The following is an 18,879-nucleotide window of genomic DNA, read 5'->3' as shown; positions in this document are numbered from 1 at the left end:
CTCTCTATATATATATATATATATATATATATATATACAGTGGGTACGGAAAGTTTTCAGACCCCTTAAATCTTTCACTCTTTGTTATATTGCAGCCATTTGTTAAAATCATTTAAGTTAATTTTTTTCATCATTAATGTACACACAGCACCCCATATTGACAGGGGAAAAAAAATTAATTGTTGAAATTTTTGCTGATTTATTAAAAAGGAAAAACTGAAATATCACACAGCCATAAGCATTCAGACTTTGTGACTGTTTTTGAATGGCCCAACCAGAGACCTGACTTAAACCCAATTGAGCATCTGAAAGACCTGAAAATGGCTGCCCACAAACTTTCACCATCCAACCTGACAGAACTGGAGAGGATCTGCAAGGAGGAATGGCAGAGGATCCCCAAATCCTGGTGTGAAATACTTGTTGCATCATTCCCAAAAAGACTCATGGCTGTATTTGCTCAAAAGGGTGCTTCGACTAAATACTGAGCAAAGGGTCTGAATACTTATGGCTGTGTGATATTTCAGTTTTTCTTTTTTAATAAATCTGGAAAAATTTAAACAATTCATTTTTTTTTCTGTCAATATGGGGTGCTGTGTGTACATTAATGTGATTTTAGCAAATCGCTGCAGTACAACAAAGAGTGAAAATTTATTTGCACCTTTAATGTGACAGTCAAGGCTCCAAAAAGAAAAAAAACAAAAGAAAAAAAATCAGAGGACACGTAGAAGAACTACACAGCGCAATCATTTTCCTGATTGTACTGTATCTTTAATGGAGTGGCAGCCATGTCGTTTTTGTCGCTGAGATGCAAAGACGCTTTCTCCTCCGTCGCTACCGTCTTAGCGTTTTAAGTGAAGCAGGCCGGGCCTCCAAGCGCCATCATTGGCTGTCCTGGCTGAAGATGACACCCACCTGCTTCCTGATTTTTTCCATGATCTCTGTAAGTAAGATGGAGTCGGCCAGAGGCATCCGTGGGCTCTCCTTAAGACCTGATGAAGAGAAGGTGTAATATCCTCTATGACTGAAGGGCATGTGTGTTATTAAACTAAAACCTGCACAATTCAGATCAAATAGAATTTATAAATACAAAATAATACATTTGTTATATTTGTTTACCTTTAAGCAGACACTGTCGTACGTCCTCGGCTTCGTAGGAAAGTCTGGCAGAGGAATACCGGCTCACTTTGCCGTTCCCCACGACCCTGTTAGGGCAGTGCGTGCGCCCGCGCACCTTCGGGACATGAGATGACACGTTTTGGTTAAGGAACGGTTCTTGTGCACATTTCTCTGCATTTAGTCATTCAAGTTCTGAAAAAAAAAAATCTGATTTTCTTTTTTCTTTTTTGTGGTGGTCATTTTCATATAATTCCATTTATAATGGTAAAGAAAGAAAAAAAGATCTTTAGAAATGGTTTTATATGGTTAAATATAGCTCATGCTGAAACAGACATACTTGAAGTCCTATTTTTTAAAAAGTTACTGATGATTTAAAATTTTAGGCCATAATAGAAAAGACAACCATGAGATAAATATACTAATGTCATGGCAGTCCAATGCAAATGTAATCGGAACAAAATTTCTGAAACTTGTATGGGGGAAAAAATAAAATAAGCAATGATACCTTTTATTTATGCAAAACAACTTGATTGAATAATTAAACAAAATCAGCAGTGAACTTTAAGGCTAACTATCAATTGGTGTTAAAACCTTTTGTTTTATACTTTGAACAACCGACAATGTTATGGCGTACTTTAATTTACTGTAGCTACAGTCGTGCCCACCATTATTGGCACCCATGAAGTTTAAGTACTAAATGTGGAATACAGTATCTCCTGAAGAAAATGAATCAAATGAAACAATATTTTTCCACACAGAATTTGTGTTTGATACAAAAGAGCAAATGATAGACAATATTTTATGGACAGATGGAAAAAAATAGGGCTTTTATAGCAATGAAGACAAACATTATGTTTACAGACGGTGCGATGAAGCCTTTCAGGAAAAGAACAAGCATGGCGGTGGGTCAATAATGCTGTGGGTCTACTTTGTTGCATCTGGTAATGGAGACCTTGAATGTATGACAGGTATCATGAAATAAGAAAATTATCAAGAGATTTTAGACTGAAATGTTTTACCCAGTGGAAGAAAACTTGGTTTGAGACAAAGATCATGGGTCCTCCAACATAACAAAGACCCAAAGCAAACATGCAATGAGTCCTGCAAACATGCAATGAGTCCTGATCTCGGCAAGTTTACCGGCCAGCACTCTTTTTAGGCAGCGAGGGTGCAGCACTGTTATGTATCTACACTACAGCATCTCACTGTGTGTGTATCACTAGAGAAACATTTGTCATGTAAATGTTTTTCTCCTTCCCTGGCTTGTTTATTGAAAAGAATTGGGATGTACTGTATCAGTAACGCTTTACATTTCTGAAAAAAGGCACCATTTGCCGAGTGATTCTGACACATTTGAAGGGGTTTTGAATAAGCTATAAACACACAATTATCTGCATGTTTGAAGCAAGTGTCGAAATACTGCTTTGCCACTCCTCTGCTTCATTTGGTCAAATCAGATTCGAGCATCTTTTGTTTGATACATTCTGCTAAACCCGCTCAGTTTATTTGAGGTTTGCTTTGGGGTCCAACGCATTGCATGTTTACGCAGTCGTTACATAATGGTGAGCAACTGCACTTGTGGAACTGGGCCGCGGGCGACTCGTGGTCCTTAGGGACTATCTGGTGCCCGCATGCATCACCCCTGTTCCATATGGGATGCTCATATTGATGACATGATGTGAAAACCTGCGTTGCAGTCTTCCACTTGCTTTTGCCATTCCAGCTTTGCAACATTATCTGATTTCTGGCGTGTATTAATCATGATGTCTTACTTGGATTGACCCCTTGGTGCCACCGATGACAGCATTGTTTGGAAGACGGACAGTGACGGCGAAGGTGCACGTAGCCATCCTCTTCCTGGAGAACTTCATCACCACAACCACAGAATCATCCACTCCTTGCAAGGAAAAAAAATCTAATATTATGGATAAGGCCATTTAGTTACCGTTCGGTTCCTGGAACACCGATCAAACATGCTTCAATGAGGTGAATGGAGCTCTCAACTAGGAGAAAAGATGAGAGGAGGAATCTGATTTCACACCTTCATCATTAGGAGATGATTAAATGGTGCAACAAGACGGTTGGTGAAAGATAAGGAAATCACAGTTATAATGTGACAGTTTTTCATGGCAGGTTATCTGGCTGTGAGACGAGCAGGTCCACATTGCCTGTCAGTCTCGCCGTATTACTGTGCTTCCCGGGGGAGGGATTTGGATTAGTCTGACATTTTAAAAGATAACTTTGGGCTTTTCCACGTGAAGAATTCCTCCCCTGGTGTGTTTAATTTTTCATTTATTATTTGCAGGACGGAGGGGGTTTCCGTTCAGCAGTAGTTGGACGAATACTTCGTTGGTGTACTTAAGAAAATTTTACAGAGATAATGATGCATTATACTCCTTTGTCAAAATACAGTTAAAACCAGATGCTTTGGAGACATGTCCTGTTGTCTGACGAAACTAAAATGGAAGTGTTTGACCACAATGAGCATCATTACATTTGGAGGAAAAAGAGGGAAGCCTGCAAGCCCAAGAACACCATCCCAACTGTGAAATACAGGGGTGGCAGCATCATGTTGTAGGGTTGTTTCCAAAGCAGGGACTGGTGCACTTCACGAAATAGATAGGCATCATGAGGAAAGAACATGATGTTGATGATGAACATGAAATACTCAAGCAACATCTCAAGCCAGCAGCCAGGAAGTTAAAGGTTGGCCATAAATGAGTCTTCCAAATGGACAATGACATGAAGCATACTGCCAAACTGGTTACAAAGTGGCTTCAAGGTAATAAAGTCCATGTTTTTGAGTGATCGTCACAAAGCCCTGATCTCAATCCTATTTAAAATATATGGGAAGACCTGATCAGGCATGTACGAGCAAGGTGGCCTACAAACTTGGGTCAGTGACAGTAGTTCTGTCAGGAGGAATGGGCCAAAATTCCCGCTAACTATTGTAAGACGTTTGTGGGAGGATATCAGAATCAGAATCAGAATCAGAATCATCTTTATTTGCCAAGTATGTCCAAAACACACAAGGAATTTGTCTCCGGTAGTTGCAGCCGCTCTAGTACAACAGACAGTCAATTTACAGAACACTTTGGGGACATCAAGACATTGACAAAAAACAATTGTGCAAAAAGATGCAGAGTCCTCTAGCACTTAGAGCAGTTCGAACGACTAATATTGCAATAGTCCGGTGCAATGACCATTGTGCAAAGGGCGCTGAGACTTAAAGGAGTGTATGCGGTTTAAAGTGACGAGTAGTGCGATCATCTGGGACAATGTTGGTTGTGCAAATGTTGCAGATACTCCTCAATCCGTGTGCAAATGGAGCAGATTCTACTCTGGCATGAGTGGCCAGTATATGCAAATAGTGCAGCATGGCGAGACAACCACAGTGAGTGCACGAGTAATACATAATTGGCCACACAGAAATATAACAACGAACTCAAGTCAAAAAAATGCCAACTTGTTGTAGTGGAATTATAGGTTAGCTGTTTAAGAAGTTGATTGCAAGAGGGAAGAAGCTGTTAGAATGTCTACTAGTTCTAGTTTGCATTGATCGGTCGGGGTGTGGAGGGTCCGAGAGGATTTTGCATGCCCTTGTCTTAGTTCTGGCAGCGTGCAAGTCCTCAAGGGTTGGTAGGGGGGTACCGACAATCCTTTCAGCAGTTTTGATTGTCAGTTGCAGTCGGAGTTTGTCTTTTTTTGTAGCAGCACCAAACCAGACTGTGACGGAAGAACACAGGACTGATTCGATGACCGCTGTGCAGAACTGTCTCAGCAGCTCCGGTGGCAGGCCGTGCTTTCTCAGAAGCCGCAGGAAGTACATCCTCTGCTGGGCCTTTTTGAGGACGTAGTATATATACAACACATTTGACCCTAGCCATACACTTTAAATACTTACTAATGAAATGTATGTAAACTTCTGACTTTGAAGAATGTAATGGAAAAATTATCTAAAAAATCTCATTATTCTGGCATATAGCAAAAAAGAACTAATTTTGGTAATCCTAAATGACCTAAAATGTTGAGTCAGATTTAATGCCGGCAGTGAGGAAAAACAGCTTGTCTTTTTATTTAGTGTATGTTAACATATGGTTTCAACTGTAGGCTTGTGACCTTTTTTAAACCTCCGCGGTTGATGACACAATATAAAAAATGTGAATGGAGAATAGTAGTCAACCACAATTTAAAAGGTGAGTTCACATTTTTTCACCTCATTTCACTAATCCCCTCTCCACCTCCAGTGTGACCAAAGCTGCGCCCTTCACTGACATGCGTGACTGCAATGCTTAAACATGGCCATTCATAATGATATGCAATTATTAAAGTGCACAGTTGTGCAAAATATTCACAGAGAACACTGTGCATCTTCAACAAAATAGCAGCACTAGCAATGCTAAGCTAGCCGTAGCAATGTAAACAAGCCGACATTAGCTAGCCTTGGCTGCGATGTTGGCATGACATATTTGTAAATAGATTGTTACTACGTGTAACACTAAACGTATCGGTTTGTGGTTTTAGATTTTGGAATGTACAATCAATTAGAAGTCAAATAGAGGCGACAAACGTACCTGTCAAGCAGAAATGTTGCTAATTCCGTGTTGCTTCTGAAAACTGTTCGCTAATCTTATGCCCAGTTGTTACCAAACGAGGGACGGGCATCCCCCCCTCCGAAGTGGATATTCCATAATGGTTCCAGAAAAGCTTCTTAAGCCCAAGCTAACAGGGAAAAACAAAGACAAACTATCTTAAGTAGATACAAAACAGGGACACCAATGACATGGAGGAATGGAGAATTGTTTTGCCAATGTCAACTACAAGAATGATTTGTGGCAAATGTGTTTTGTCTTGTGGCAGCCTATAAACTGCGAGCAGCTAGTCGGAGAATTCTTCAACAGCAGAAGCTAGTGACTGGCGTTTAAACATTCTCCGTCTAATCTTCTTCTTCTTCTCAGTACAAGCATTATATAAGTTAAGAAAAGAGATAAACTATTTTCTGTGCAAATAAGTTGTTTCTTTGTTTTTTGTACTGTGTACCTTGGACAGTAAATTCCTCTTTACTTTTGTACTTAAGTACATTTCTATACTTTTAAAAAAAAAACCTTTTAATTAAGTCCATTAAGTTGCATCATAATGTTCTACTTTAACTGAGTCACACTTCTTTTTCGTGTGAGTACTTTTTCCCACCTCTGCAATTCACGAGGAAGTTTGCTAAGCATTAGACGCTCAGTATAAGCAGCTTGTCATCACTGATCCATGGCGGGTGGTTAATGATACTAATCCCAAGTTGCTGACTCATACCCGAGTCAAGCAACACCCCGGTGGCCCGGACGGATTCCGGCCTCTCACCGTCGAATGCCATCAGGACAAACTGCACGCAGTACACGTCGATGTCCAGCAGGGCTCCTCCTCCACGCTCGCTCTCCACTGAGCGTGGGATGTCGAGCCGGGGGGAGCCGAAGTAGGCCTTGACCAGTTTGGCATCCCCCACGGCCCCTTCGCCCATCCGCCGGCCCACCTCGGCATGTGCGGGGAAGCAGCGGGACCAGATGGCCTGAGAGGAACAGGGTAGTTTAATGATTACCAATGCTCACCATTTTCTCTGACACCTTTGACGCAACACCCTGTTTTCCTTGCATACTTGTGACATGACCTTCTGTACATTCACACATTAGTGTGAAACTGTGTTGACACATGCAGAGATTTACAGGACCTGTATATACTCACTGGACACTTCTGTCCAATGGGTTAGGGTCAAGGTAGGGAAGGTTTAGGGGTTCAGGCTTAGGGTTGAAAAACTCTGGGAATTTTCAAAGTGGGAAACTTTCCATGGAAATGAACAGGAATGGATGAGAATAAATTAGGAATTTACAAAATGTAAGGGAATAAAGAACTTAAAAATAGTTTGGGAAAATACAATTTAGCATGATCCTGACTAAAGTTTTCGAGTTACATCCAGTTGCTGGTCAACTTTTTTTCTTTGTGTTGCAGGCCAAAATTTTAAGTACAGTATGAGCTTTGTATTATGATTAGAATCGGGTCAAATGTCCAAACAGAATGAAATTTTATATTCATATAAACACCTCAGGCATAAACAGGCTGAATCCGAATGGAATTTCATTCGGTCTCACAGGGGTGGAATAGTCCTTTTGCCAAACCAATCAGAAGTAACTTTCCGTCATGTAAACCGTGAATTGGAATGGTGCAGGGCTTCACTCTGTCTCCGTATGCTCTGTCTTGACGTAATTGCGCAGTCATCGTTTACACACGTAGCTATGTTGACTTCCAACCAGAGATCTTGTTTTTAACTACACTTAGAACTTGTTTTTATCAAGCTGTTGCTTTGATAAAAGAGTAAAAACAATCCCAACTACTGCACACGGCTGTTCCGATCTTCCGATTAAATATAGTGCACATGTACTGTATACACCAGATCGGAATAGATCGCATTACATGTAAACAGTTGACCAGAGATCTTCAATCGGTAATGACAAAAAAAGACTGCATGTAAATCCGGCTAATGCCACAACGCAGCAAACCCCACTCTTAGAGCCACAGGCCTGCGCGCTACTACTAAATGTCTGACCCGCTGGATTTACGCCATTTGTGAAAATAGAGCCCATAGTGTTGACATAAGAATTTTATGAGGTTTGTACACTTAAGACAAATGACAATTCTCAACATGTCGACAGTATATGACGTGCAAGGCCAATAAAGTGGCCCAATGAGTGAAAACATCAATGTTGACCAATCGATAATGTTGTTACCACAACCTTTAGCCTTACCTCCATCAAGAACATGTTGTTCCTCCTGGCAGCTTCCGCGAGGTCTTTGACCTGTTTGTAGTTCATGGCGAAAGATTTCTCACGCAGCAGGTTCTTGCCAGCGTTGAGGAAACTGAGACCCACTCGCCAGTGTTTTGTGTGTAGCACTCCCACATACACAATGTCATTATTAATGGGAATATATGGGAATTGAATTGTAAATTATCTCAATATACCAGTAATAATGCATTTCGCATATCATTTGTATCTCAAAGACTGAAAAAAACCCCACAAAAAAACTTGAAATTGTCCATGTCACTTACTTTGAGATATAAATACTATGCAAAATGCATTGATAGGAATTAACTGGCATTTTGCGATAATGGCAACCAGTCCAGGGTGTACTCTGCCTCTCACCCAGTCATCTGGGATTGGCTTCAGCTCACGTGCCACCCTAATGTCAAAGCGCTATAGAAAATGGATGGCTTCTTATAATTGCTCATTTTAGCTTTTTGCCTCCACGTCTCTCTATGGGACATCCCCACCAAAAGTAAAAAAAAAAACAAAAAAAAACGCCAAAGAAACATTTTTGTTCCAGCTTCAGAATTGTTTATTTAGAGATTGAAGTATATTTGCAAAAATTCAAAATTCTCCATGTTCAGGTTTCTTGAAAGTCCCTGGTGAATCAAAAATGGTTCACCTCTTGTAGCACTCACCGACATTTGGGTCGTGAGCCAGCTCTTCGTAGGTACCGTCCACCTTAAGGACACCGTGCCTCTTGGCAAAGTCTTGGGCCCGCTCCAAACTCCTCGATGCGATGGCCGACAAACGATATGCAGGGTAATGTGAGTGAGGATGTAACAAGCTTGTTTTCCAAACCAGAGCCACGCAAAAGTCGTGACTGATCTTCCCGGCGCCGCAGAGCCCCCCATCGCCATGCTGGAGGCTGCTGTAGTCTCGCTACTGTTGAGGTGTGACCTTGGCAAGAAGAGCTGCCGTGCCTCGGAGCTGGGTGCTTTTAAATGCTGGAGAGGTCTTGTGTCACCTTCCTCACCAAAACACATGCTGATGGGTTACGGTTTTATTGCTGACACAGGTCTTTTTTCCATTAGATGGTTTGTACCTAACAATCTGTAACAGGCGACACACGAGTGAGGGTGCGGGGGGGGGGGGGCAACTGCACAGTTTAATGTTGCAGGAAGCAAGCACAGGTCAATCCAAGGTTCTGTTTGATAACAGAAGCAAATGATTACACTGTTGTATCACCTACGGGTGAGCAGGGTTAGTAAAGCTGAGGCTGGATGACAATAAAAAACGAAAAGCATCAGCTGAGCTCAGTTGCCCTTGAGCTAAATATTACCTTCTTTTGTGGTAAACATGCTACCACATGCTGTCAGAAGGGGGCACTGTGTTGTCAGCTGACATTTAAGCGCTCACTGGCTGAGGAGTTGATGAGAGGGAACAATTAAAAGCATGTTGAAAAATTATACACATTTTTGAAAAATGATATCAAATTTAGTAATGTTTATGTCATTTTTAGATGGAACGCAAAACATTTTTTACCTACATTTTGACCTTCATATTCATCTATCCACAAATTCCATCCCAGGATTTGATGGAAGAAATACAAAGGTTACAAAAAAATATATATTATTTAACCAGTCCAGTTTTAGGAAAATACATTTTAAAATACGAATTATCTCAAATGTATATGTGTATAAAAAAAACATTCATATTCATTTGTTCTCCAATAGTCCATCCATCCGTTTCCTGTACCGCTTCATCCTCACAAGTTCGCGGGCGTGCTGGAGCCTATCCCAGCTATCTTCGGGTGGGAGGCGGGGTACACCCTGAACTGGTCTCCAGCCAATCGCAGGGAACATACCTAAGGGTAATTTAGAGTTTCCAATCAACCTACCATGCATGTTTTTGGGATGTGGGAGGAAACCGGAGTGCACGGAGATAACCCACGCAGGCACGGGGAGAACATGCAAACTCCACACAGGCGGGGCTGGGATTTAGAACTGTGAGGCAGATGTGCTAACCAGTCGCCCACCATGCTCCTATTCTCCAATAGTATTTTATGTAATACACAAAAAAATCTTATCTAAAGGCTGTATTTTGTGGTCAGTTTTAAATGAGAAGCGAAACATTTTAAATGAAAGACCTTCATACTGATCCATTTTCAAATTTTGCCACAGGATTTGATAGAAGTTAAAGAAAGGATTGGCAAAAAAAAAAAAAATCATGTGAACTAAAGTCCAGTTTTATGAAAATCCATCCATCCATCCATCAATTTTCTGAGCCGCTTCTCCTCACTTGGGTCGCGGGCGTGCTGAAGCCAATCCCAGCTATCATCGGGCAGGAGGCGGGGTACACCCTGAACTAGTGACCCTAGTGAGGAGTAGCGGCTCAGAAAAGGGATGGATGGATGGATGATATTTTGTGGTAGTTTTTAAATGTAAAGAATTAAGAATTTTTATTGGACCCTCATAGTGTCCATTTCTATATGAATTCCATCCAATTGTGTCTTGAGTGGATTATTTTTCTTCTCACAACTCCATACACACGAGATCATGTAGTGTGGCAGCTTCATAATGACAAAAGATACTTTTTTTTTTTTTTTTTAACAATGACTGTACTTGTTTGTTCTTTTTGTGTTTCACACCCAAAATGAATCCTAGCATCTGAGTGCTGCCATTGTCATAACAACAAGGTACCAGCTGGGCAATTTGTATGCAAATTTCTGAGGGCTCGGCCTCATATTCCTACCTCGTTACCATGGGAATGCCCTAAAACTTTTTCTGGGGCGATCTTGGAAACAAGTACAGTATTGAACTCTGCTGTATCACTGACCCAGATGGTGCGGGAGCCTCGAGACAAAGAGCACGACCAATTGGTCGTGCTCTCAAGATTAACATGTAGAATGCCGGATGATTACATACTGAAAAGAGGAGGGGAAGTTGTTTTCGCAACAATTATAGTGACCCTCAAGGGACATAACTGGTCAGTGGTGGGGTAACAGGAGACCACAGGGCCATGCAGCAACATCAGCACGGGTATTGGGAAAAATAGTTCCTGAGTGCGAATAAGAAAGTGTAACCTGACACGACAACCTGATTTTAAATTGGTGTGAAGCGACCAGTCAGTCAATCAACAGGCTCAGGTGGCGGGAGACCCCTACAGAGAACCCAACTTGAAACTCTCTCACAAAGAGCCTACTCCTTTTTTTGGAATTGACGCTCATCCGATAAACAGGAGTACAAAGTGAGCGGATGATGACTTCCATCGGATCCATGCCTAGGCCTCAGAAACGTAGCATGTGGAAGAAAGTCTCATTAATTCAGCGGGGCCAGGATGATGGCCCGCCACTGATGTCACGTCTTTTTTTTTCTTTTTTTTACGTTATTAAGAATTCATGCATCATGTCCGCGGGGACGCATCTGAATGGCATCTGATGGGTCACCAGCGAACATGGATCAGACTCAGCAGATTGTCTTTAAAGAAACAGTAGAGAAGAATGGGGCACAATGCACAAACGATCATGCACGAGTGGGGATGGATTAACGAGTTCCGGGGACATATTTCAGTCGCCTGCGGTTATCACCAGCTCATACTGTATTTATTCATGTTGTCTTTTGCCACACCAGGGTAGTGACAATGCTCCAGTGTTGCACGGATCGCTCTCTCCATGCGAGACTGTCATTGCACCTCACTTAAAGGAAATGAATGAATAAGCCGCTTTGATTGGCGGTGAATAAAGTAGGCACTTTTTCCGCCCACAGGCGCAGACATGCAATTTACAACAACCCGGTCAAAAACGCCGCCTCGCAGAGATACGCCACGCGCCGCGCCAGATTTGCGCTAGTCGGGAAAATAGAACTCCATGTGTTGAAACAATTGGTGCGGAAAAAAAACATTATTTCTGCCGTTTGAAATTAATATACAATATAATTGGAATTTACTGTACACATATTTTTAAATACTTAACTATAGCAGAATTAGCACAATATTTTTTGCAATTAATTAAATTTTTTTTCAATTACTACATTAAGCTCTCTTTGAGGAAATTCACACATTATTCTGCCTTATAGTGGGGAATGTGGACTCCATTTTGAATTTGGTTCAAGTGACCAATTATGGTTCCTTGACATACTATTTTTGCACCATGTTGAGATCTGAATTCTCCTTATAATCACACTAAAAATGGCCAAATACATAAAAAAAACATGTTCTTTATCCAGAGACTTGCAACTATTAAACACAAAGTATTATTCTTAAGACGCTGCCCTCCGTGTCCTTAGCTATGTTATATGAAAATCCATTATGCACGGATGGAACTGCAAGGTCACCATCCGCGAGGAGGCTTATTGATGTTTTTTGGCACACTTCCTTTGAATGTGATTGGACGCAGATAGTAGCAGATGCACCGTGGCTAAACTAGTTACCATTTAACAGCTCTGTATTTCATCAGCACACTTGATATTAATGGGAAATAAAAAGGACCAGAGAGAGGCAGCCTAATCCCGTTTTGATTAATGCCAACATGTAGAGGGTTCTTCCCCGCTTCTTCCCAGCTGTCATGAGAGGCGCACTGGGTTTTTTTTTTTTTTGGAGGGGGCAAATGTATTTCAGCAACAATGGGAGCAACTCCTTCATCTCAAGGTCACTGCAGAAGAAAGGTGACAGGCCTCGACGGGGATGAGTTCGGTGAGTCCGTCATTTATTATATGTTGTGCTGTTATTTTTTTCCCCATTAGTAAGTGTGATTGGGGTAGAGCAAGCCTTTTGAGCTGCCCACCATTGTGGTGGCAGCGGCCCCTTTGAGAGTCACTATCTCTGTCTGCAGCACATACACTCTAGGAGGCTGATCTGGGGCTCAAGAGCAGACTGGACTGGAGCTGACTTAGCTGGAGCCCTTCATCTGAGCCCGCCTGTGCTGATGATGGGGAGAGTGAAAAAAGGGGGAGGGCACACAGAGCCCTTACAACGAGTTATCACTCGTCATTCTCTCTTTCCATGTTCCTCCAAATCCGCTCTGACCACAGAATGACGAGTCCAAACGGTGATGTCCCCACGAGCCCTCAGAAATGGATGCTCAAATGAAACTCATACAGTGGCCTGAAAGAGAACTGAAACACAAACACAAGCAGCTGTTCGATCTTCGGTCTTTTCTGAATACTCAGGGTCAAGAGGTGTGAAATTCGAATCTTGGCTCTGCACTCGCCTATGTAATGGATTAAACACCCGTTATCAATTTTGCCTCTCATCTCCCTTTTAGGGAAAAGAAAATTGTGCAAAAAATACTGAAGCATCCGACAATTTTCCAAGTGCATTCAAAATTTAGATCAGATCAAATTATTTTCACCTGTAAAGTTTGTAGTGCATTTTAGCTTCATCCTGGAATTTCAGTGAGTAGTGTATATCTCCTTTAAGAAATCCTTTGTTTACAGGTTGCCTGGCGCCCCGACAATGTCTCTGTAAAATGTACAACTAAGCAGCAAACAGATAGCATTCTGATCCCTAAGGGGCTCTCAGATGACCTCATCTTTACATCTGTGATGAAAAAGCTCCTTTCAGCCTGATGCAACACTTGCAACGTCTCGCTAAGGCGACCCGTAATTTGTATTCATAAAAACTAATGATTTGTTGCTTTCGTCAACCACCAAAATACAAGGAGAATGCCTTTTATTAATGAGTGTTTTTATGGTTACAAATCCACTGAGACGTATTTCCACGGCGCCTCGATCTAACAGAGCATGAACACGGCTTTTAATGAACAACAAATAAAGCCTTGTACAGCGGTTTATTACCTTTTGAGTGCTTAAGAAGTTATCGCATCTATCAGTGCAGTAGAAGTGAGGCTCCATTAACTGCGGCATGAATCTGAACGCTTGCTTTCGGATGGCGCCACCTTGTTATTATTTGATATGGAGTCCATCTTGGAGCTCCTGTTGACGTGAAAGGCAAGATAACGATTGCGCTTGCTGAGGATGATAGGATCCATTGTGGTCAAAAGAGGGTCCTCAATGTGAACAATCACCTTTGAATGTGCTCTGAGAAGCAGCATTAGGGTAAGATCAACAGTGTGGATTAGGGTTAGTGGGTGAGGGTTTAGGGCTAGGTGGCATGGTAGATAAGTGGTTAGCACACCCGCCTCACATTTCTGAGGTGGGATTTCAAATCTGCTCTCCGTTCTTACTTTGTGAAGTTTGCATGTTCTCGCTTTGCTTTTGCGATGGTTTCACAGACTAACTAAAATCGCAGAACCACTGAATTTGCGTAAGTACTTTTAGATCCTTGACAGTGACGTCTAAAAATGGGTGTGCAACTGTGCACAAGCTGGATTGTTAATGGAGCAGGATTTAAAATTTAATAGTTAATCTTTTTATTTCGTTCCTTGACTATTCCAATTCAAATGCACATTTTGCTGAGTGCCTGTTTATTCTGGGCAGTATTTACTCCTGAAATTACTTAATTACACTGGCTCATGGTTACTACTCAATTAAAGTCTATCAAAATTAGGATCTTATTTTGTCAAATGCATTTTGCCACATCACGAAAAAAAAAATAATAATAAAAAATTACCCTCCATTCATGTTTGATTTTGATTTGTTGATCCGTCCTCCTTCCTTTCTAATAAATTCCATCCTTCCTCAATTTTAGTATTTCAGTAAGTCAAATTATTATTATTTTGCCCTTCATTTAGGTTTCCTAATTTCTTGTTTATCCCCAGACTGTTTCCCCCCCCCCAAAAATTTTTTTTAAAAAATGGCACCCCCACAATGAAAAAAATCTAAATCCCAAAAGCCCAAAATAAAAAAATTTATGACACCGCCTCCTTCTTTCCACTATCCCTATCGTTGGCACCCCCACACCGAGAATAATATGGCATGCTGTTCCTTTTGTTTAATACCTTTTTCTTAATTAGTCTCCACTTTAGGTTATTTTGAGAATTATTCCTCTTCTTTGAGTTTTCCCCTTTTGTTTGGGCTCTTTACTAATTTGATTTAATTTAGTTAGTTTTCCTAATTTAGTTTCCATCGTCCATCCGTTCAAATTAGTTCCATCCTTCCTCCTTAATTATGTTATTTTCCTTATTTTTAGGTTTTCCCAATTAGGGTTATACCCTAGAGCTAGGGTTGGATCCTTGGGTTATCCCAAGCTAGGGTTGTCCCAAACTAGGGTTAAGGGGCCCTATGGTTATGGCTGGTCCCCCCTAGAGTTATGGTTAGGATCCGGGGAGGGTAAGGCGTCCGGTCCTCCACAAGCACAGCGAGGATTTACCCACAACTGGGCTCAGGGTTAGGGTTAGGGTTATGGTTAAGGGGTTAGAGTTACGGTTAGGAGTCTAGGGAAATGCGGTAGGGTTCAGCTTAGTGTATTAATGCGTGGGTTAGGGAAATATTAGGAGTTCGGGTTTGCGGTTATGAGTTACTTTTAGGGTCACGATAGCATGAAAAGCTTGGAGTTAGGATTTCGGGGTTAAGGGTGAGGGTAAGGCTAGCAGTGGTTAATGTTCTGCCAACAAGCTAGCAATACTCTCCAAATTGTTACCTTCATAACATTAATTCAAGAATTATTAAAGAACATTTCCTCACGACCTCATCCAGTCACACAAACTGCCGCCATTAAGCAAACAACACAGTCGGCTGCGTTTCCCCGTGTTTAATTGCCTGACAGGGTTTGTGATATTTTTATCAGCCATCCGTGTGGCAAAGAGTGGCAGAGAGCGGAGATGTGGCTGATTGTAGATTTTGTGTGTGTGTGTCTTTACGTGTCACGCCTCAGTTCGCCTCTGACGGGAGTGCTGCCTGTTTGCTGGAGGAAAGCCGACGCTTCTGTGCACCTGCATATCCAACTGCGTGACCCGGCCTCTCAGCCGTGATATCGCTCAGAACATCCACAGCAAACTGCATCCTTCATCATCATCATCATCATCATTGTCATTATGCAATCGGCGATGAATAACAACTTCAGCACTTTGCTATATTTCACTGAGGAAATAGTCGACGATATTGTTGAAGTGATGTAAAACAGCATTCATATGTCATTGCATAGCATACAATTGTAAGGGGATGACTTTATTTGACTCCACGTGTCGAATGACATGTGAAACAGGAAATGAGATATGTGTGTTGTGCTTTCAATCCCATTTCTGACACCAATTGTAGTTGAGCACCAGGAAGTTGTTTATTGTGGTGGGGGATTTATTATTTTTTTAATTGCAAAGGCATGACCTGTCAATCATTGTCGATTATATAGGGAATTTGTAACCCCTTGTGGAGCCATGCTTTGTAGAAGAAATGCATGATAAGGTGCCCTTTCCCAGTAAGTGCACAGGTAGCAGAATGACAATGGGGCTAAGAATATCTTTTACACAATTGTGTGCAATTTAATTACAGTAACTCTTTAAAAATGGCATAAGAACCATCATTTTCATCCATCACTTAAACAATGTAAGAACGAACATGGTAGTCACTAAACAGAAAACTATCCTCAATCACGGCGCAGACAAAACAATAGCACAACACAAACCAAGTAGATAAAATGCATACAAAACTACAAAAACAGCAACATCAATCCATCCATCCATTTTCTTTTGCTTATACGGGGTCAGGTCGCGGGGGCAGTAGCCTTAGCAGGGAAGCCCAGACTTCCCTCTCCCCAGCCACTTCATCCAGCTCCAAACTCTGACACTGGTCGTACAGGTACCGAACAGCCCGTAGCAGGGGATTCGGTACCCCATACTCCCGAAGCACCCCCCACTGTACTCCCCGAGGGAGACGGTCGAACGCATTCTCTAAGTCCACAAAGCACATCTAGAATCGTTGGGCTAACTCCCATGCACCCTCGAGGACACTGCCGAGGGTGTAGAGCTGGTCCACTGTTCCACGGCCAGGACGAAAACCACACTGCTCCTCCTGAACCTGAGATTCGACTTCCCGGCGGAATCTCCTCTCCAGCACCCCTGAATAGACCTTATCAGGGAGGCTGAGGAGTGTGATTCGCCCTATAGTTGGAACACACCCTCCGGTCCCCCTTCTTAAAAATGGACACCACCCCAGTCTGCCAAAACAGAGGCACTGTCCCTGATGTCCGTGCAATGTTGCAGAGGCGTTTCAACCACGACAGCCCCACAACTTCCAGAGCCTTTAGGAAGTCCGGGTGGATCTCATCCACTCCCGGGGTCTTTCCACCGATGAGCTTTTTAACCACCTCAGTGACCTCAACCCCAGAGATAGGAGGGCCCGCCTCAGAGACCCCAGACTCTGCTTCCTCATGGGAAGGCGTGTCAGTGGAATTGAGTCTCAAGTCAAGGTCAGTAGCGCCCCATCCCCAGTATGCACAGTGTTGACAGTGCAAGCAGTGCTGCTTTCCCCTCCTGATACGCCGGATGGTGGATCGGAACTTCCTCAAAGCTGTCCAGAAGTCGTTCTCCATGGCCTCACCGAACTCCTCCCGTGCCCAGGTTTTTGCCTCAGCAACCACCAAAGCTGCATTCTGCTTGGCCAGCTGGTACCCATCAGCTGCCTCAGGAGTCCCACAGGCCAAAAATGCCCATAGGACTCCTTCTTCAGTTTGATGGCATCCCTTCCCGCTGGTGTCCACCAACGGGCTCGGGGCTTGCCGCCACGACAGGCACTGACCACCTTACGGCTACAGCTCCAGTCGGCCGCCTCAGCAATGGAGGCACGGAACATTGGGTCCACTCAGACTCAATGTCCCCCACCTCCCCTGAGACATGAGTGAAGTTCTGCCCCAGGTGGGAGTTGAAACTCCTTCGGACAGGGAATTCTGCCAGAGGTTCCCACCAGACCCTCACAGTACATCTGAGCCTGCCCGGTCGGACCGGCATCTTCCCCCACCATTGTAGCAAACACACCACTCGGTGACAGCTGTGCCCCTCTCTTCACCCGAGTGTCCAAGACATGCGGCTGCAAGTCCGATGGCACGACCACAAAGCCGATCATCGAACTGCGGTCTAGGGTGTCCTGGTTCCAAATGCACATATGGACACCCTTTTGCTCAAACATGGTGGTCATTATGGAGAATCCGCGATGAGCACAGAAGTCCAATAACAGAACAACGCTCGGGTTCTGATCAGGGGGGCCGTTCCTCCCAATCACGCCCTTCCAGGTCTCACTGTCCCCCATCAGAATGAGGGAGTCCCCAGCAGGAGCGCTCTCCAGCACCCCCTCCATGGACTCCAAAAAGGGTGTGTACTCTGAACTCCTGTTTGGTGCATAGGCACAAACAACAATCAGGACCCCTCTCGTCCACCACGGTGGACCCCAATGTACAGGCGCCGAGCTGGGGGCAATAAGTATGCCCAAACCTGCTTGGCGCCTCTCAGCGTGGGCACTCCAGAGTGGAAGAGAGTCCAACTCCTCTCAAGAGTTCTGGTACCAGAGCCCAAGCTGTGTCTGGAGGCGAGCCCGACTATATCTAGTTGGAACATCTTGACCTTTGTCCCCAGCGCTGGCTCCTTCCCTGCCAGAGAGGTGACGTTCCACATCCCTAGAGTCATCTTCTGTAGTCGGGGATCAGATCGCCAAGTTTCCTGCCTTTGGCCACCGCCAAGCTCACACTGCACCCGACCTCTATGGCCCCTCCCACAGGTGGTGAGCCCATGGGAAGGGGGACCCACGTTACCCTTTCGGCTGTGCCCGGCCAGGCCCCATGGGTACACGCCGGGCCACCAGGCGGTCGCCTTCGAGCCCCACCTCTCGGGCTGGCTACAGTATTTTTAAACATCATCCGGGTCTTTGGAGCCATGCTTTGTCTGGTCCCTCACCTAGGACCTGTTTGCCATGGGTGACCCTACCAGGGGCATAAAGTCCCAGACAACTTAGCTCCTAGGATCATTGGGACACACTAAACCCTTCCACCACGATAAGATGACGGCTTAAGGAGGGGGAAACAACAATATAATTGCCAATAAACACATATTTACAAAATGCTGCAAGGCATGCAGTGAAGTCGACGGTAGTTA

General features: G+C 43.4%; 1 protein-coding gene across 1 annotated transcript; it reads right to left on the bottom strand.

Annotated features, from left to right (window-relative positions):
* Positions 1–783: 783 nt before the first annotated feature.
* On the bottom strand, positions 784–13,890 carry LOC133399425 (trans-1,2-dihydrobenzene-1,2-diol dehydrogenase-like). The gene is made up of 7 exons (XM_061671006.1): positions 13,798–13,890; positions 8,602–8,843; positions 7,905–8,070; positions 6,421–6,673; positions 2,889–3,013; positions 1,117–1,231; positions 784–989 (listed from the first exon to the last, which is right to left on the bottom strand). The coding sequence occupies exons 1-7, from the start codon at positions 13,888–13,890 to the stop codon at positions 880–882; spliced, it is 1,104 nt and encodes a 367-aa protein (XP_061526990.1). The 3' UTR covers positions 784–879.
* Between the last annotated feature and the right edge of the window lie 4,989 nt (positions 13,891–18,879).

The sequence above is a fragment of the Phycodurus eques genome, chromosome 2 (genome assembly GCF_024500275.1).
Source record: "Phycodurus eques isolate BA_2022a chromosome 2, UOR_Pequ_1.1, whole genome shotgun sequence".
Lineage (NCBI taxonomy): Eukaryota > Metazoa > Chordata > Actinopteri > Syngnathiformes > Syngnathidae > Phycodurus > Phycodurus eques.
The sequence above is the reverse complement of the archived record's forward strand: the minus strand, read 5'-3'. Positions and strand labels throughout refer to the sequence as shown.

What these genes read in the sequence shown, in the direction of transcription:
- LOC133399425 (XM_061671006.1), bottom strand. Translation starts at nt 13,890, where the DNA reads ATGGATCCTATCATCCTCAGCAAGCGCAATCGTTATCTTGCCTTTCAC. An exon ending in CGGGGTGTTGCTTGACTCGG is followed by an intron (nt 3,014 to 6,420) that starts GTATGAGTCAGC and finishes TTTCCTTGCAAG; the next exon opens with GAGTGGATGATTCTGTGGTT. An exon ending in ACGACAGTGTCTGCTTAAAG is followed by an intron (nt 990 to 1,116) that starts GTAAACAAATAT and finishes TCTCTTCATCAG; the next exon opens with GTCTTAAGGAGAGCCCACGG.